This window comes from Bolinopsis microptera, chromosome 2 (genome assembly GCF_026151205.1).
Source record: "Bolinopsis microptera isolate Bmic1 chromosome 2, MBARI_Bmic_1.0, whole genome shotgun sequence".
Lineage (NCBI taxonomy): Eukaryota > Metazoa > Ctenophora > Tentaculata > Lobata > Bolinopsidae > Bolinopsis > Bolinopsis microptera.
Genome location: NC_087073.1, coordinates 10,071,388 through 10,088,693, shown reverse-complemented (window position 1 = coordinate 10,088,693; position 17,306 = coordinate 10,071,388). Strand labels below are relative to the sequence as shown.

Genomic DNA, 17,306 nt, shown 5'->3' with positions numbered 1-17,306 from the left:
TCAGCAAATATTGAAGCTTGGTCTGCACCTAGCCTTGCCAAGTTCAAATGATTTGTGTTAAGTAAGATCAGTTGACAGTAAAGATTTTGTAATGTAAAGCTTACTGTTTGGGTAGCTGAAAATTGGCATGTGGTGGATTCTACAGTGGTGAAATCAAAAAAGAAGCGTATCCCTAATATACAAAGTTGCAGGAAACAAATATAAGACCCTGTACAGTGACAACCATATCTTTATATCGAGCTTAAACATCTAAATATTGCTCGATTTAATAAATCAGCAGTACATATTATGTTACTACGATGATCATTGCAATATTATTTGATATCTATAACAACTTAGCTTAAAGAATATGTGATCACAAACGTGGTTAAATTGTAAAAATAACAATACAAAGCGATCATGCCCAAATTAATAATAACGATTACCTTGCTGCCTTGTATTGTAGAGTTATCTTGTAAAACACATGCTTTACATCACATTATAGCTCTCAATTGAGCGATTCCTTAAGCCTAGAGCTATATACATTGGACAATGACTATCTTCAGACCAAGTGTTTAGTAGGGCAAGCATCATATTATATTAAAATTATCAAACGGTTAGCAAATCAGAGGTGCGAATCTGCACGTGAGTAAACATAAATATTCTGACTTTAGTTGGGTAGTTTTAAGTTTAACACGTGTGGTTATAATGCTGCACGTCTCAAGTAGTCGGGAGTAGCGACGAAATAGTTTTCTGCGCTCAGGTATTTCCCTCGGTGTATTTCTGAAATAAATTCAGATTGTGAAGACATGTGATTTTTTACTTAAAACTGTAGAAGATCTTGACTTCCTGATATAATGACACAATTCTACAAAACACGAACAGCCACAAGGAGTGAGGTAAGTATGCGGACCTATAAAGTTGAGGAGCTGGTGAATGTACTTCTGTAGGACTGTAATAGCGTTGTTATCCAGCTCGGTAAAAGCCAGGAGTTCCCCGATCCTGGTGAAAAGTCTGAGTAGATGTTCAGTTCCGTAGATATCGCACACTGACATGCCTGAAACCATGAAGTTAGCGCTCACAACGGTCAGTATACCGTAAAACTGTTTTAACCACTTCAAAACTTATAAGGTACAGCTACACCGGCTAGGGTTATTATATCGTATTAATCTTTCGACCACTTCAAGACACTGCATAGGGGATGGATAGAAGCTTATCAACATCACTAATAAAATCGGGTACAAACCTTTGTGTTCCTCCATGGTATCAGCATACTGCGGTCTCTCAAACTTGTACAGGAGCTGCATACCCAGTAATCTAGAGAAATACCCTAACAGTCCCTCAAGCACGTGGTCCCTGTTTATATCACTTGTCTTGTTCACTGACAGCGAGTATACCCTGAACTCATCTGACGGATGAACATGTGAATTCTAAGAAGTACATATTCCAGAACAGGTTGAACAGGTTAAAGTTTAAACATTTGATCTTGGTACTGGGAAATATACAGTATTAACGGCTCAAAATTTGCACGTCATATTAAGTTACAATCAAAGTAAACACGGTTAACATACCCAGAACAACTGAAACAGGAGAGGCAGCGGGGAGTTTCAGTAGATGTTTCTGTTGCGTAATTAAATCCCAGTCGTCCAGCACGGCTAGTTTTAGCTGACTGGGAAGTTCTATATGAATGCAAACCTGGGAATAAAGGGGTGTTTTTCTTCAGTTATTGATGACATTACCATGACCATATTAAGATAACATAGAAGCTGGTCGCTGGACGCAAGATTCGACCGCGACAGGCCTAAATTCCCGGATTTATAATAAATTGCAGTAATTAAAGTATCTTGTGGTAAACTATGTTATATTGTTATAACAGTCAACCCAATTATCAGTGAATTGATGATTGAAGAATAATATAGTCGATCAATTTCGCGATTTAAAATTTGAATATGAAAGGCGCGCGGTGTACTCTACAGAAATTACGATTTCAGTAGACCCTTTGACGCGTTTTCAGCCAAATTGCCAGTAGGACAGTAGGTACGGTTTATTCATCGAATGTTGACCGCCAAATGAAATGGAAACAATCAAATAAGTAATAACACAATATTGAAAACAAAGTCTGGATCAGTATTTACCTTAGAGGCAAAAGCGTCCTCTGACTCGACATTTTCTATGAATTTCATCTTCTTGTTCTTTCCTCTATTCTGTGTTTTCTTGTGGTGTTTTATCAGTTCAGTCTGTTTCTGAATTTCAGCAAACGTTACTATAAAACAAATGAGCATTCTACAGTTTGCTAATGGAACGGAAAAGAAATCATATGATTACAGCGTGTCATTTAACCAACCTTAAGGTTTATGTCGTTGAATTTAAGGATACGAGTTTCTGGGATCCATTCGTCCCACTTCTGACTCCAACCGTTGTAATGTATCAGATATAGATCCACCTAAAAAGAGAACGATGTAGATAATTATTTCAAATAACAAATATTTCATAAATAATTGAGATCGTGCTTGATCTAACAGAAACAGTCAGAGATTTGTTAGAGAGATTTATTAATATTTAATCCACAGTAATTAGATTAAGCGATAAAAGCCGAAAGGATTAGGTCAATCCAATCGCACGTATGAATTGTAAGTCGACTTCCAATTAGGGGTCGTTCACATATTACGTAATCAGCCGAGGAGTAGAGGGGGTTTTCCAAATGATTACGCTAGTGTTATTTGGCACAATAGCTATGTGTAAAACTGATTACGGAGGGGGAGGGGGGAGGTTAAAAATTTGCCAAAAATTGATAACGTAATATGTGAACGACCCCTTATTAGCTTATTAGTCGAGTTACCCACATCCAGAAAGGCAGCAGATCGGCTGATAATCTGCAAGGAAATTTTGGAGGAATTTTGGAGGAAATAGGAGTATATTTTTAGAAGACCTGACTTTTTAGGGCATCAAAAAATTTGTAAGGGAAAAAATTTAAGTGCGAGGTAATTTACAACTTTCTAAAGATGTGGGGTCAATTTATAATTCAATGGTTTGTCCGTGATATAACCAAAAGCTCTGGCAACAAGATTTCAATTATAGGAGAATAAAACTAACCTCTCCTTCAGTGTTTACTTTGTGGCATCTGGCTTCATAAAGAAGGGGGCCATGGAAACAGAGGACCCTTTCTCCCTCCTCGAACTTGCTCATGCCATGCTTTTAAATACTTTGTCAGCAAAAATGTTATAATTAAAGATCGCATACATGTGATGAAATGTTTCAATTCGACAGAAAAGCTTTGACACATACAGGGTGGGCCAAAAGTCAGTATTTTTCATCAAAACTAGTGAACACTGAACATGGTGAGAAAAGTACATCGAAAATGGTAACTTTAAGTGAAAATGGTGCAGTGAGAAAGATACATTGATACTGGTAATTTTTGGTGAACATGGCGAGTAAGGTGCATCAGTTTACTTTAGTGAACATGGCGAGTAAGATACATCAAAACTGAGCTCTTGGACCTTGGTACACATTTACTATTTCAATTTGATACTTTGAAAATAAAAAATAGGGTTTCCAAATTGTAAAATTTCACCATTGAATTCCCCACACCCGCCAATATTTGTGTGTATGACGAACAACAAATTAAACAAACAGATACAATAACGAATTCTATGTTAAAGATACTTTGATCACGATGGGAGATTTACCTGACAGACACGATAAGGGGTCGTTCACATATTACGTATTCAGCCGATGGGAAGGGGGGGGGGGGGGGGGGGGGGGGGGTTGGGGGTTTCCAAATGATTACGCTCTAGTGTAATTTTGACACAATAGCTATTTGTAAAACTGATTACGGGGGATTTCAAACAGATACAGCCACGACGATGCTCCATTACTTAATGTCAATAAAGGCACCAAATCATAATGTCTCACCATCTTATCAAGAACTGAACAACATCTTGCAGGACTGCCAATTTAGTTTCTCACCATAGTGGATTGTATTATTTCTTGTAGGATTACTCATTTTTCTTGCAGCATAGGAGCTCTGTGAACATTTGAATCATTTCTTCCCAGAGTGAGTTTTTATGTGTTTAGTAAGATGCATTGCTTGTCTTGCAGCATATGAACACAAAGAACATTTGAAGGGTTTCTCACCTGAGTGAGTTCTCATTATATGTCTAGTAAGATGACTTGCATGTTTTGTAGCAAATGAACACTCAGAACACTTGAAGGGTTTCTCACCAGAGTGAGTTCTCATATGTACAGTAAGATCACCTGCTCGTTTTGTAGCATATGAACACTCAGAACATTTAAAGGGTTTCTCACCTGAGTGAGATCTCATATGTACAGTAAGATTATCTGCTTGTCTTGCAGCATATGAACACTCAGAACACTTGAAGGGTTTCTCACCTGAGTGAGTTTTCATATGTTCAGTAAGATGACCTGCTTGTCTTGCAGCATATAAACACTCAGAACACTTGAAGGGTTTCTCACCTGAGTGAGTTTTCATATGTTCAGTAAGATGACCTGATTGTCTTGCAGCATATGAACACTCAGAACACTTGAAGGGTTTCTCACCTGAGTGAGTTCTCATTATATGTCTATTATAGAGTGGTTCATTTTACCAAAAGTTGTTCAAATAATTAGAGATCATATCTTATTAGTTGCTCTATAGGGTCAGGAACGACCAAAAAAATTTTTTTTGACTCTAGTGTTCCGGATATGGTACGCATATGCCACGCCCATTTTTATAGCGTTTCTTATACAGGTAAAATTGTCTAAATCGTCAATTTAGTCATGAAGGAGTATGGAAGGAGTTCTGAATGTGTGCTCCTCTAATATAAACAGTAGAAAATGGTTAATTTTAGTCGAGGTCTCAGGTCTCTACAATGTCGGGAAGTTCCTGCAGGAGTTTGCGCATTGCGCATTGCACGGGATTCACTGCGCCAAAAGTGAAGGTCGTAGAGACATGAGACCTTGACTAAAGTTAACCATTTCATACCATTACTATAGGAGTGTGACACTTTCAGAGTCCTGAACACATTCCTATATCACTTAATCGTCAATTATATGAATTTTACCTGTTAAAATATATCATCTTTAACTGATATCAATTTAGTTTAACACTGTTAGCTTTTAAATAGGAAATAATTTACTTCACACCAAACTAACACACAATATGAGAGTATACAAAAAGGAGGCTTTCTTGGAGACTACCTGGACCGAGCATCAAAATAGTACACATTGCTGCAGTCATTGTCGAGACTCAAAAATGAAAGGGTCTAGTTGTGGGATTATACTGGATAACAGACATGATGAGTGGTAACATCCTACAAAAGAATGTTAGCTTACTAAGTAATTTTCCTCTTAGCGAATCCTACGAGAACTTAACTAAGTTCCTCCTAGTCCTAAGCATTATCTTGTTTCAGAGGGACTGAGTCATTTTAAAAGATGAAGCCAAAGAAGAGATTCATCTGTTCCGTTCATAGCCGATAGTTGTGAAGAAGGCATTTGCACTCTGTAATTTGTAAGCAAATTGTTTCGATATTTATAGTTATTTACTGACCTTGACGAATCAGCAAGATATCACTGGACCTCGTTAGTCGTTAGTCATGTTATGCTGATCCAGTAATCGAGCTATCAAGTAATCATTCGATCTCATTAATACTGATCCTATCAATGACGAGCTATGAAGTAATCAGTGGATCTCGTCAATACTCATCCTGTCAGTGACGAGTTATGAAGAAATCAACGTTCAAGACCTCATTAATTTCCTTGTTCCACGAAGATATTCAATTCCTCTGGTAACCAAACCCCTTCTGGCCTACTTCTGAACATATGAAGATTCGAAAACCAAGTCTACCTAAATCTGAACTTTCTGACTGCGTTGGAGAATGGAGAACAATCGAGAAATGATAACCAGTGCCAGGATATAATCAAAGTTCAATTTGGAATCTTTTTGTATTTCTTTATGCTGTGTGTAAGTTTGGTGTGAAGCATTATTTTCTTTTCTAAAGCTAACAGTGTTAAACTAAATTGATATCAGTTAAAGATGATATATTTTAACAGGTAAAATTAATATAATTGACGATTAAGTGATATAAGAATGCGTTCAGGACTCTGAAAGTGTCACACTCCTATAGTAATGGTATGAAAAGGTTAACTTTAGTCAAGGTCTCATGTCTCTACGACCTTCACTTTTGGCGCAGTGAATCCCGCGCTTCAGCGCAATGCGCAAACTCCTGCAGGAACTTCCCGACATTGTAGAGACCTGAGACCTCGACTAAAGTTAACCATTTTCTACTGTTTATATTAGAGGAGCACACATTCAGAACTCCTTCCATACTCCTTTATGACTAAATTGACGATTTAGACAATTTTACCTGTATAAGAAACGCTATAAAAATGGGTGTGGCATATGCGGACCATATCCGGAACACAAGAGTCAAAAAAAATTTTTTGGTCGTTCCTGACCCTATAAATCAACTAATAAGATATGATCTCTAATTATTTGAAAAACTTTTGGTAAAATGAACCACTCTAGTCTATTAAGATGACCTGCTTGTCTTACAGCATATGAACACTCTGAACACTTGAAGGGTTTCTCTCCAGAATGAATTCTCATATGGATCTTAAGATTACTTGATTGTCTAGTAGCAAATGAACACACAGAACATTTAAAGGGTTTCTCTCCAGAATGAATTCTCATATGTGTAGTTAGACTATATTTATGTTTTGTAGCAAATGAACACTCTGAACATCTGAAGGGTTTCACAGACAAACTCTCAGTAGAAGACATAACTAATGTCTTCTCAGGATCTGTTCCAGTCAAGTTATTTGAAGTATCAAAGTAGTCAGGTACTTCTGGGCTGCTATGATCATGGTGCTGTTTTACATGTTCTATTAACTGAGTGTCTGAGTAAACATGTTCAGCACAAACTGGACAGATAAAAATAGATGGTTTATCTGATTCAGATGTAAGTTCTTGTTTTATTGTACAATCTGATTTTGTTTTATGTTCTTTGATGTGCTCAACAAAAAAGTCTTCTGAAAAGTAATGTGCTCCACACATTGGGCAGAGGAAACCGTTGGACTTTTCTGGGTTCTCCACTTGCTCTGATTTGATCTCTTGCTTACAGTCTTTAGACATTCTGAGGTATTGAAATATAAGAGATATATAAAGTCATTTATTTTAAATTCGATCGTGAAGAAATTTGGCATTGATAACGTGCCTTATCCAAGTTTATTTAAGTTACCAAAACTATCAATCACCATTTTTCATCAAAACTAGTGAACATGGTGAGAAAGGTACATTGAAACTGGTAACTTTTAAAAGTAAACTTGGCGACTAAGGTACATCAAAACTAGTAACTTTTGGTGATCATGGAGAGTAAGGTACATCGAAACTGGTAACTTTTGGTGAACATGGCGAGTAATATAAATAAAAACTAGCAATTTTTGGTGATCATGTGCATGGCCATTGGCCATGGTGAGAAATGAACGTCGAAACTGGTAACTTTTGGTGAACATGGCCGATGGCGAGTAAGGACATCAAAATTTGTTAGTTTTGGTGAACATGGCGGGTAAGGTACATCAAAACTAGTAACTTTTGGTGAATATGGTGAGAAAGGTACATCCAAACTGGTAACTTTTGTCTTTTAGTGAACATGGCGAGTAAGGTACATCAAATTTAGTAACTTTTGGTGATCATGGTAAGAAAATTAAATTGGTGAAAAATGGTGAAAGATTTTTATGGTGAATCGGTTATCCAAATTGTAAAATTTCACCATTTTTCACCATTGAATATCCCCAGGCCAACGTAGGGGTACTGACTTTTGGCCCACCCTGTATATAAATTTGTTTTGAAATCGGGAGAACTTAAATTTGATGACATAACTTATCAATTCGGTCAGCAATTAATATAATAATACATTGGTAAAAATACTTTAAAAGCACATAATCAAATAACATGATAAATAAAAATAATAAATTAGAATTTAAAAGTTCAGTCTCTGTTCAGTCTCTGTCCCATTTTTTTATTACAGAGACTCTCTGTAATAAAAAAATGGGAAGAGCGATTTTCGGCTTTCCGGAATAAATGGCGAAACCTCATAATTCGTCAATTGTCGTCTACTTTTTGGGATACCCAAGTTGATCGGCGAGAAAACTTCAGTAAATCGCGAAAATGGTACAAACTTTTTTCCATAATTTTTAACATAATTCGTCAAAGGAAATTGATGATGATATGATTGGAACGAAACTCCTCAAAATTATTTAAAAAACTGTGTTCAAATTTGCTAACTGTTCTCATTATCTTGAAACTTGCATTTGGGACACAAATAAAATACAGTTTGTCCCTCATCAGCGCCTCTGAGCTGGCGTGTTGTATAAGACATTCCCTCGTTCCCACATCCTGGACACTTTCTGTCAGTCATGGGTCCAGCAGTAGACTCTTCCTGCTCCTCTACCTTGACAGGATGTTGATTAGAAATGTTTTCAATGAGAGGAAACATTTTATGGATTTGGTCATTTGGTACTACTGATTTCGACCTCACCCCTAATCATATCAGTTAAGTTAGAGGATGTAAATAAAAGGTTTATAGTAAAAACCTCGTCAGCAATGTCCCTCGTGTTGAATTCAACAGTGCTGTGTATTTCCTTGTTCAACATGTCCGTGTAGGAGTGAGCGAGATTACAGAGTCGACATATCACAGCATTTCCTGTTATCTCCAGAGGTAGAATACTGTCACACCGCAAACAGAATGCTTGCATAGACATCGCTCCAAATCCTAATAAAGCATATCTAGTAAGTAATGTACTAGATATGCTTTAAAATGTTCATTTGTGCGTCAAAAATTACAGTCAGATCGTTTTACAGCTATCTATATACAGGGTGGGCCAAAAGTCAGCGGAGCACCTAAAATCTGGTTTTTGTGCATAATATGGGCGTGGCTGCCCCGCGGACACTGTTTTGCGGTTGGGGTCCGGGACCCCTCAAAAGTTTGGTCACCGGTCGCGGTCCTAGTTTGTTGGCCCCCCCCCCCCCCCCTTAATCGAAGTTTGATTTAGAGTAAACACCTGTACAATTTAAATGAACAATTGTGAAAAGTGGAACTAATAGTCGGGTTCGAATTAGGCTGTTGAATCAATGGACATACAAACTAGATTTCAAAAAATGTTAGCTTTCCACGACCCATATTTCAATATTTTGACTGAATTTTTCTTGAATGATTATTTAGCATGGTCACTGAGGATGGTACAAGGCATGATTGAGGTACTGAAGATATATTCTCAAAGAAAGCTTTGATAACGGAAAAACATCAGAATATAGAAAAAGATTTTGGAATATTTTTGAAAAGGAGCTACGTCTCCTTGCACCTTGACTGAAATTTCGCAGTTTTGGCTGCATTTTTCAGTGAGGTCGGCCTCGGTTAGATCAGAGTGACACACGTCGACATGAAGATACTGGAAGCTGAATATCCGGGAAAAACGTTGATGGAATCAAAATTTTAAAATGTTAGCTTTTGGAATATGTGCATGCTCCTTTAAATAGTGGTTTCCCATGTATGATGTAATGGCCGTTGATTTGTTGTTGTAGGTTTACAACCTACCCGGACGCGCGCAGAGTTGGACTCGTCAACGGTCCAATAATTGGAACAAATATTTTACGAGTATCACCCGTTAAATTTGTTGTTATCCCTCACATATTTGTTAATTTCCCAGGCTCTGTTTCTTTTGAACCTGCTTACTGGGCCGCACGCTCAGCCTGTCATTCCGCCGAATCTCTATTCGGTTTGTTTATGAACATGATAGCCTGAGGTCCCCAGGTAAGAACCTGCCAGTTTCTCTGACGTATGACTTATTGCATATCTGGCATTTTAATTCGACAAGAAATTATTCAAACAATATACACATAATATAACAATTACCCTATATAAAAATTCAATAGAAAACTAAATAAAATTTATAAACACCCTTTAAGTAGTATAATTATATGGCATTTTAATTGGTAGCAAATATTTTTACTAGTCTTCACAACCTCTGGAGGTATGGGACCGCTATGCACTGTATTTGTAGATCGTGTCTCTGAGATGATAGCTGACCATAAAAAAGAAGCCAAGAGCCAAGTCAAAAATCATATCAGAACACGATTCAGATTTGATCTGTTAAGAAGTACACTCATTGCACTAAGAGGAATCAGAGGAAGATCAACGGCCCAGCATCTTGAACTGCATGACATCTCCTTCAACCTCATCCCCCAGAAGACGAGCTTTGAGGTCTCCTAGATTTGTTTATGTAAATTTTGATATTTTACTGTACTATTTTATGTTGTATATAATTTTACGGACGAAATGATCCCAGGGGGGACTCCCAACCCACCGCTTCGGCGGGTAGTTGACGCACCTTTCACAAGCAAGAGCCACTTTGGTCTACTTGCTGTGAGGTGTCTCAGCTACATGGGTTGGGGGTCCCCCCTTTTTTTTTTTTTTTTTTTTTTTTAAAAAACATTTTTAATCATGCAGGATTTGTTACTCGGGATTTGATCGTGCTGATATAGTACAGGGAAATCCGTCTGAAAAAATCGATCTGCTGACACACGAAGCTTTCAGAGGATTTTTGACGTTTTTGAGTCCCATTAGGTGCCCTTTATGGCTGACCAACTTTTCCAAACTTTACCACGTGGCTTAAGGCCACTTTTTGCCACTTTACCACTTTTTACCACCTTTCTTGTTTGTCGAATATCTTTAGTTGTGAACATCGTAAAAGGTTGCGAATCAATCGAGTGTGTTCATATTATCAGGAAGAAAAACTTTTGTTCAAACAATTTTTACGTCAGATAATAAGTTAATTGGATAATTATCAATTAACTAATTAGCAAAATTCTAAAAATTTTTTATTTGCTAAAAATGATCGGAATAGCTTAAAACACGGAGAAAAGTAGTTTTTAGAAAAACTTTGAAAAATTTTCACTTACATTTATTTTTCGAGACTTCGAAAAATTTCGAAAATTCAAAATATTTTTTCCGCCAAAAGTGATAAAATTGCATGAAACGCGGAGGAAAATGATTTTCAAAAAAAAACTTAGTCAATTTTTCGTTTCAAGAATACCTTAATCACCAATATTTGTAGTTGGAGTTCAGTAAATCTCGGCAGATTTTAGTTATAATCAGGAATTACTAACTCTAAGTGGAAAGGTCTGAAACTGTAAAACGTTAAGTTTAACCATACGATCGCGATTTAAGAGTTTCATAACTAATTACAATACAGCCTTATCGATTTTCACAGAAACTGCACCAATGGCACAGTCAAGATCGAAACGATAGCCTGCTGTACTGTCATTTTATCGATTTCAATGATGAATCAGTGGGGTTAAGATAATCACATTTGTAATAAATAAAACCTCTCTGTACTGTCAATTGTGATAATCTAAACCGGCCTACCTGTATTACCAGACCTCTTCTTTTCCTCAACAATCAAACCGAGTTATTCATATCGCATTTGGTGGGTGATGTAAGTAGTAATACATATCGAGCTATATTCAATCACAATACGACACAGTACGTGTATATTATATGGCTCTTAATGAGGTTTATGAAACGCTTTATACCGTGAGAAACCTGGTATAGAGAGGTTTTACAGTTTATCACGAAAACGTCTACTTGGTCTCATGGCTCATTTACAGTTCGAAGAAGGGCAAGAACAGATCAGGGAAACTGAGGAATAGCCAGGTCCAGGAAGCAAGTGTAAATACACCTTCCAACATATACTGTGACTGTTTTGTATTGTACTGCATACCGCTTCATTTGCGGATACCTCAAATCACCCCCATATGTCAGGGTCGGCTAAAAGTAAAATCAACAAGGGTAACATACGGGAAAGGGTAAGATTCAGATACGAGTACAGTGTCGGGCAAGGGGTAGCAAAGGAACGGTAATAATTAATTCAGTGAAATGTTCCACGAGAGTCAGGATATTTTGGAAATTGCTAATAGAGACAGATCCTGATCAGGAAGGATTGTTAATGTTATTAATAATAATAATAATAAATTAATGTTATTTTGATACAGCACCAAAAGGTTAAATAATTTAAATTTAACCCTTATGCTCAGCTGTAAATGATACCTAAATGACAGTAGAGATCGTGCATCTCGCCTTGGACTGGAATTAAAAACGGAAGTTTATAGCTACAAGTTAAATCCTGACTAAATAAGGCAGAAACACCTTTAACAAGAAGATATCCAAGAAAGGTTAGCAGGTTTTCTAACAAAACATATGAAAAATAGATGATGACCACAAGAAATCTATGTATGAGACTCCAAATATATATAACTCCAAATATACAAACAATCTGAATACTTCAATATACAATACAAAAATATTAAAAAAGCTTACTGCAGAACAGTAACTGATGTTACAGAAAATCCAATACAGTCATGTCAAATTATCTGGGCAACATACAAGTCTAGAGAGGGTGAAATAAACAGAGTGGAAGAAGATGCTAAAATACTTGAGACAAAATACAAAGAATAAGGCAGCTTTCTCCTGGGTGCCAACCCAAAAAATGTTGGTGTCCCGGGATAGAGCCTCCTTTTCTGACCTACACTAAAATTTTGTTGGCAGACACAGTGAAACACGGAAAAGAATAATATCTCGAATGTTGCCCGAAAATCCTGAAAAATTAGTAGCCTAAAATAATTTAATTTAAAGCATAAAATTGACCTGCTATAGGATGAAGATTTTAAAAATCTTCTGATAATGTATTATTTACTCAGTACATATCAAAGGACTTTCTAAACAGATGAGCTTTTAGTTTTCCCTTAAAGTCATTGATGTTTACACATTTCCTGATTTCTTGAGGAAGGTTGTTCCATAATCTTGGAGCAGATGAAGAGAAGGCTCTTGGTGGACTGTTTATAGGGCAATGAAGAGACACATCTCTGCCACCACTGGGATTGTACTTGACAAGGTTTGACAGGTATGAAGGTGCTAGTCCATGGAGCAGTTTGAAAGTTAGCAGGAGTATTTTAAATTCAATACGTTCTTGTACCTTGAGCCAATGAAGTTCTTTTATGTAGGGCTCAACTTCTTCTCTCCTCTTTAGACCTTTAACTAAGCGACATGCTCTGTTTTGCAGAGATTGTAGCTGTTTCAAAACAGAATGATTAGTACCATAGTAAAGTGCATTGCAGTAGTCAAGCGAACTAATAACAAGAGATTGTACGATGATTTGCATTTGATCTTCAGAGAGGAATGGTTTCATCTTTGCAATATTCCGCATCTTGTGGCAGTTTGCAGCTTTAAGCTTCTTTATCTGAGGATTTAGAGTCAGAGAGGAATCCAATGTAAAGCCAAGGTTTTTGGTAACGTTAACAAGTCTTATACAGACAGAAGATTTTAGGAAGACACCACCAATTTCTAATTCTGACAATAAACGTTTTGAACCAAAAACTATAATTTCAGTTTTAGTTGGATTCAGAAGAAGGAAGTGATTCGTCATCCAGGTCTCGATTTCTCTAAAACAGGAGGGCAGGTCTTCGCTGAGGACTTGATATTCTGTAGCGGATGAAAATGACTTGTAGATCTGGTGATCATCAGCATAGCCATGGATCAGAAATTGCTTTGATTTTACAGAAGAGTAAATTGAGCGGATGTAGATATTGAACAACACAGGGCCAAGGACAGAGCCCTGTGGGACACCAAACTTTATTACAATTTCTTCAGATTCTAGGTCACCTATCTTGACTTTTTGACAACGACCACGGATGAAGCTGGTGAACCATTTCAAGGCTGTTCCCGCAATCCCAATCTCACACTTCAATATATTGATCAGTTTGATATGGTCAACTGTGTCGAATGCAGCACTCAGGTCTAAAAGCATTACAACTGTTGCTGTGTTTTCATTAGTGGCTATGAGGAGGTCATTGACTATGGTAATGAGGAGTGTTTTTGTGCTGTGATGCTTTTTGTAACCAGACTGGTGGTCGATGTTGAGATTATTCTTGGCTAGATGTTCATTGAGGCATTTTAATACAAAGCGCTCAATGAGTTTACCGATGAATGTAAGATTAGAGATAGGTCTATAATTCTTTAAGTTCTCAGTGTCTAGGGAATCTCCTTTGATTAGGGGAGTGAGATGTGCTAGTTTGATTCCCTCCATACTTCCAGTTGAAAGAGAAACGTTGATAATATCACAAAGGGTAGGGAGGATTAGCTCAAGGTGCTCTGACAAGAGCTCTTTAGGTAGTGGATCAATCGATGAGGTTTTGATGCCAGATTCTTTGATCAATTCTCTTACTTCAAAAATAGTAGCTTTTCTAAATTCAGATAATGCCTGGCCATTGAAGTTTGGAGAACTATTAGTCACAGTAGTGTTGGGAAATGATGTTCGGATTTTCTCAATTTTTTCAGTAAAATACTGGTTAAAGGCATTTACAGTTTCCTGAAGATTTTCTGAAGATGGTAAAGTGAGGTTCTTTTCTTTATCCAGGAAAGTGTCTACAAATTTGTAAAGGCTCTTTTGTGAGTGTTTGTATTTTTGGAAAGTATTAGAGAAAAACAGTTTTTTCTTTTTGAGAGTCAGCTCTGAACAGTGCTCTCGCAAATGAACAAAGATATCATGATCAATGTCAAGACTTGACTTTTTCCAGGCTTTCTCAGCCTTTCTTCTGTCGGCTCTTGCAACTTTGTATTCGCCATCAAACCAGGGAGCAGTGGGAATGTCTTTGATGGTTTTGGAATATTCTGGAGCATGTACATTTAGTATATGTTGACACCCATTGTTGAATTGAGTCACAACATCAGAGAAGCTCTTTTCTTCAAAAACCAACTCAGATAGAGCAACAGATAAATCACCTTTAAATTGTTCCTGATCTATGTCTCTGATCTTTCTAAAGCGTATGACTTTCTCACATTTGTCGATGTCAGGAGGCTTATGAAGCTGAAATATAATCGGATAGTGGTCACAGGATGGGAAGCTTTTGGCCATGTTTTGCATTACCTCAACAGAAGTTTGATCTACTACTTTGTGCGAAGAAATAACAGGATCAAGGATGTGACCTTTTTTATGTGTTGGTGAGTAGACAAGTTGATGAAGCCCAAAAGATGATAGTATGGTGCTCCACTCGCTCACATGGGCAGAGATTCTGTCTAGGTGCATATTAACATCTCCGCATAGCAAGAAATGCTTGTATTTTGAGAATGCATCCGCCAGGAAATCTTCAAAATCAGAGAGGAAATTTCCCAAGGACCCAGGTGGACGGTAGACACAGGAGCAGAAGACGACAGACCCATCAACGAGTTTCAGTTTTGCGTTAATTGCCTCAAATGATCCGTCATTGTTGGCAAAAACTTTGATTAGACGAACACATGATTTGTAGATTATGGCAACACCTCCACCTGATTTGTCTTTGCGATACACTTGGTAAAGTTTATAGCCATAGTTTTTTATTATTGCAGTGGTGTTGTTGTTCTCATCAGTTAGCCATGTTTCTGTAACAAAGAAAATAGATATGTTGTTATCTTCTAAAAAGTTCATAACATGGTCAACTTTGTTGTTTAGAGAGCGAACATTCCAGCTTGCACATTTCATACTAAGGCTCTTAACTCCAGTCTTGTTCTTCACCAGTTTTTTTGGGTGTAATATGAGATTGAATGCTTAAGCTTGTGCTGTTCAGAGATATAGGCTGGGCATGATCTATCTGTGGCTGAGTGTGTGTACTGTTCATCAGTTCTATTAGAATTTTTACAGTTAGCACAGGAGGGTTGAAAGGAATGTGTGTCTTTATTTGTACATGAGTTAGTTTCATGATCTTCAGTGCAATGAGCACAGACATGGTTAGATGCTTGGCACTGGGCTGAGTAATGACCAAACTTTTGGCATTTATTACATCGTTTGATGTAAAAGTGATCATACACCTTGCAGCGGTACAAACCTATCGATAGGAAATTGTCACGATTTTCGATTAGCTTCCTTATGGCATTGCTCACTCTAACAGAAGCTTGAAAAAGTGGTTTTTCTGTTTGATAATTTCGTTGTTTGCGGACTGAGAGTACAGAGAATGTTTCACCAGAATCAATGAGGGACTTGATGTCAGGGTAAAGTTTCATAATGGTTTCAAAGAGATCATCGGTTGTGATTTCATCTCTAATCCCGGAAATGGATATCGTAGGCAATTTGGTTATAGGTTGCTTGAGATCAGATTTGGGAAATTTTTTGGAGATAGATTGAACTAGCTTTGTTCGATCAGCTTGACTAGATGTGGTGATAACTGTCTCACCTTTCTTGTTTTCGAAGGTATTATCTACAAAAATGTTATTTTCTGTGATAATAGTTTTAAGGTCAGATAATGGAACTTTTTCTCCCCCTTCAGAGACTATTACTGAAGCTGGATGCCTCAGTTTTTCTACTCTGCTGCTGTCACGCCAGGGATTTTCGACAACACCATTAGAGCCATTAGTTTCATGGTTACTATTAACTGGTGAAAGGGTTGGTGATATGGAACAGTTTCCTGCGGTACTACTTAATCCATGAAGAGTGGCAGGATTTAACAAGAGATTTTTAATGATGTCTATGTCAGCATCTAGTTTTGACATTTTTGTTTCAAGGGTGTGTACATGGGTTTTTAAATCAGCAGCGTTTCTCAGGTTTGCTAATGTAACACAAGAGTCACAATGGAAGAGGAAACTTCCAAAACGTTTACTTTTCTGTTTTGATTCAGTGTTAGCATTGAAAGATTTCAGTAAGGACGGGGAGCATACATTATCAGGAAAGTTAACACGTTTACCGTCCTTTAGTTCATAACAAGTAGCGTGAAAATTGCTCTTACATTCATAACAACATACCACTTCTCCTTTAGAATCAAACGAGCAGTTTCTGCAGATTCCATCAGCAGCTAACATACGTGGATCGTTCACAACCAAACAAGGGGGGCTGGCACTATCATCATTGTCATTATCATTACCATTGTCATGTTGCCCCTGTAAGACATGATTTGAGGAGTCCAGCCCCTCTGAGTTTTGATCGGGATCTACCATTCTTTTGGGAGGATGGAGACAGATATAAAATCTTTTATGATGTATAACTCAGAAGTTTCGGGGTCCTCTCAAATTATTTGTTATATAGTAGTGTTGAAAGTATTAAAACTTATTGAGGATGTTGATTTGAAATCCGGACGTCGTGAAGTAAAAATACAGGTTCTTCCCGCAGGATATTCGGGGCCCATGATGATCAGCTCGGGATTAATGTGGGACAGATCGAAGACTGACAACTGAACCCAATTGAACCTAGTTCCCACTAACCAATCAGCTTAATTGGTTAGGGTTAGGGTTAGGGTTAGGGTTAGGGTTAGG

At 37.4% G+C, this 17,306-nt stretch overlaps 1 protein-coding gene across 1 annotated transcript; it reads right to left on the bottom strand.

Annotated features, from left to right (window-relative positions):
• Positions 1-211: 211 nt before the first annotated feature.
• On the bottom strand, positions 212-17,087 carry LOC134826386 (mortality factor 4-like protein 1). Its single transcript, XM_063838731.1, has 8 exons — positions 17,061-17,087; positions 3,073-3,173; positions 2,324-2,422; positions 2,115-2,222; positions 1,551-1,674; positions 1,226-1,387; positions 893-1,036; positions 212-762 (listed from the first exon to the last, which is right to left on the bottom strand). The coding sequence occupies exons 2-8, from the start codon at positions 3,163-3,165 to the stop codon at positions 683-685; spliced, it is 810 nt and encodes a 269-aa protein (XP_063694801.1). The 5' UTR covers positions 3,166-3,173; positions 17,061-17,087; the 3' UTR covers positions 212-682.
• Positions 17,088-17,306: the final 219 nt, after the last annotated feature.

Coding starts and splice junctions, on each gene's coding strand:
- LOC134826386 (XM_063838731.1), bottom strand. CDS start 3,165: ATGAGCAAGTTCGAGGAGGGAGAAAGGGTCCTCTGTTTCCATGGCCCC. Junction 2,223..2,323: donor TCAACGACATAAACCTTAAG/GTTGGTTAAATG, acceptor GCTGAAATTCAG/AAACAGACTGAACTGATAAA. Junction 1,388..1,550: donor TCCTGTTTCAGTTGTTCTGG/GTATGTTAACCG, acceptor TTCATCCGTCAG/ATGAGTTCAGGGTATACTCG.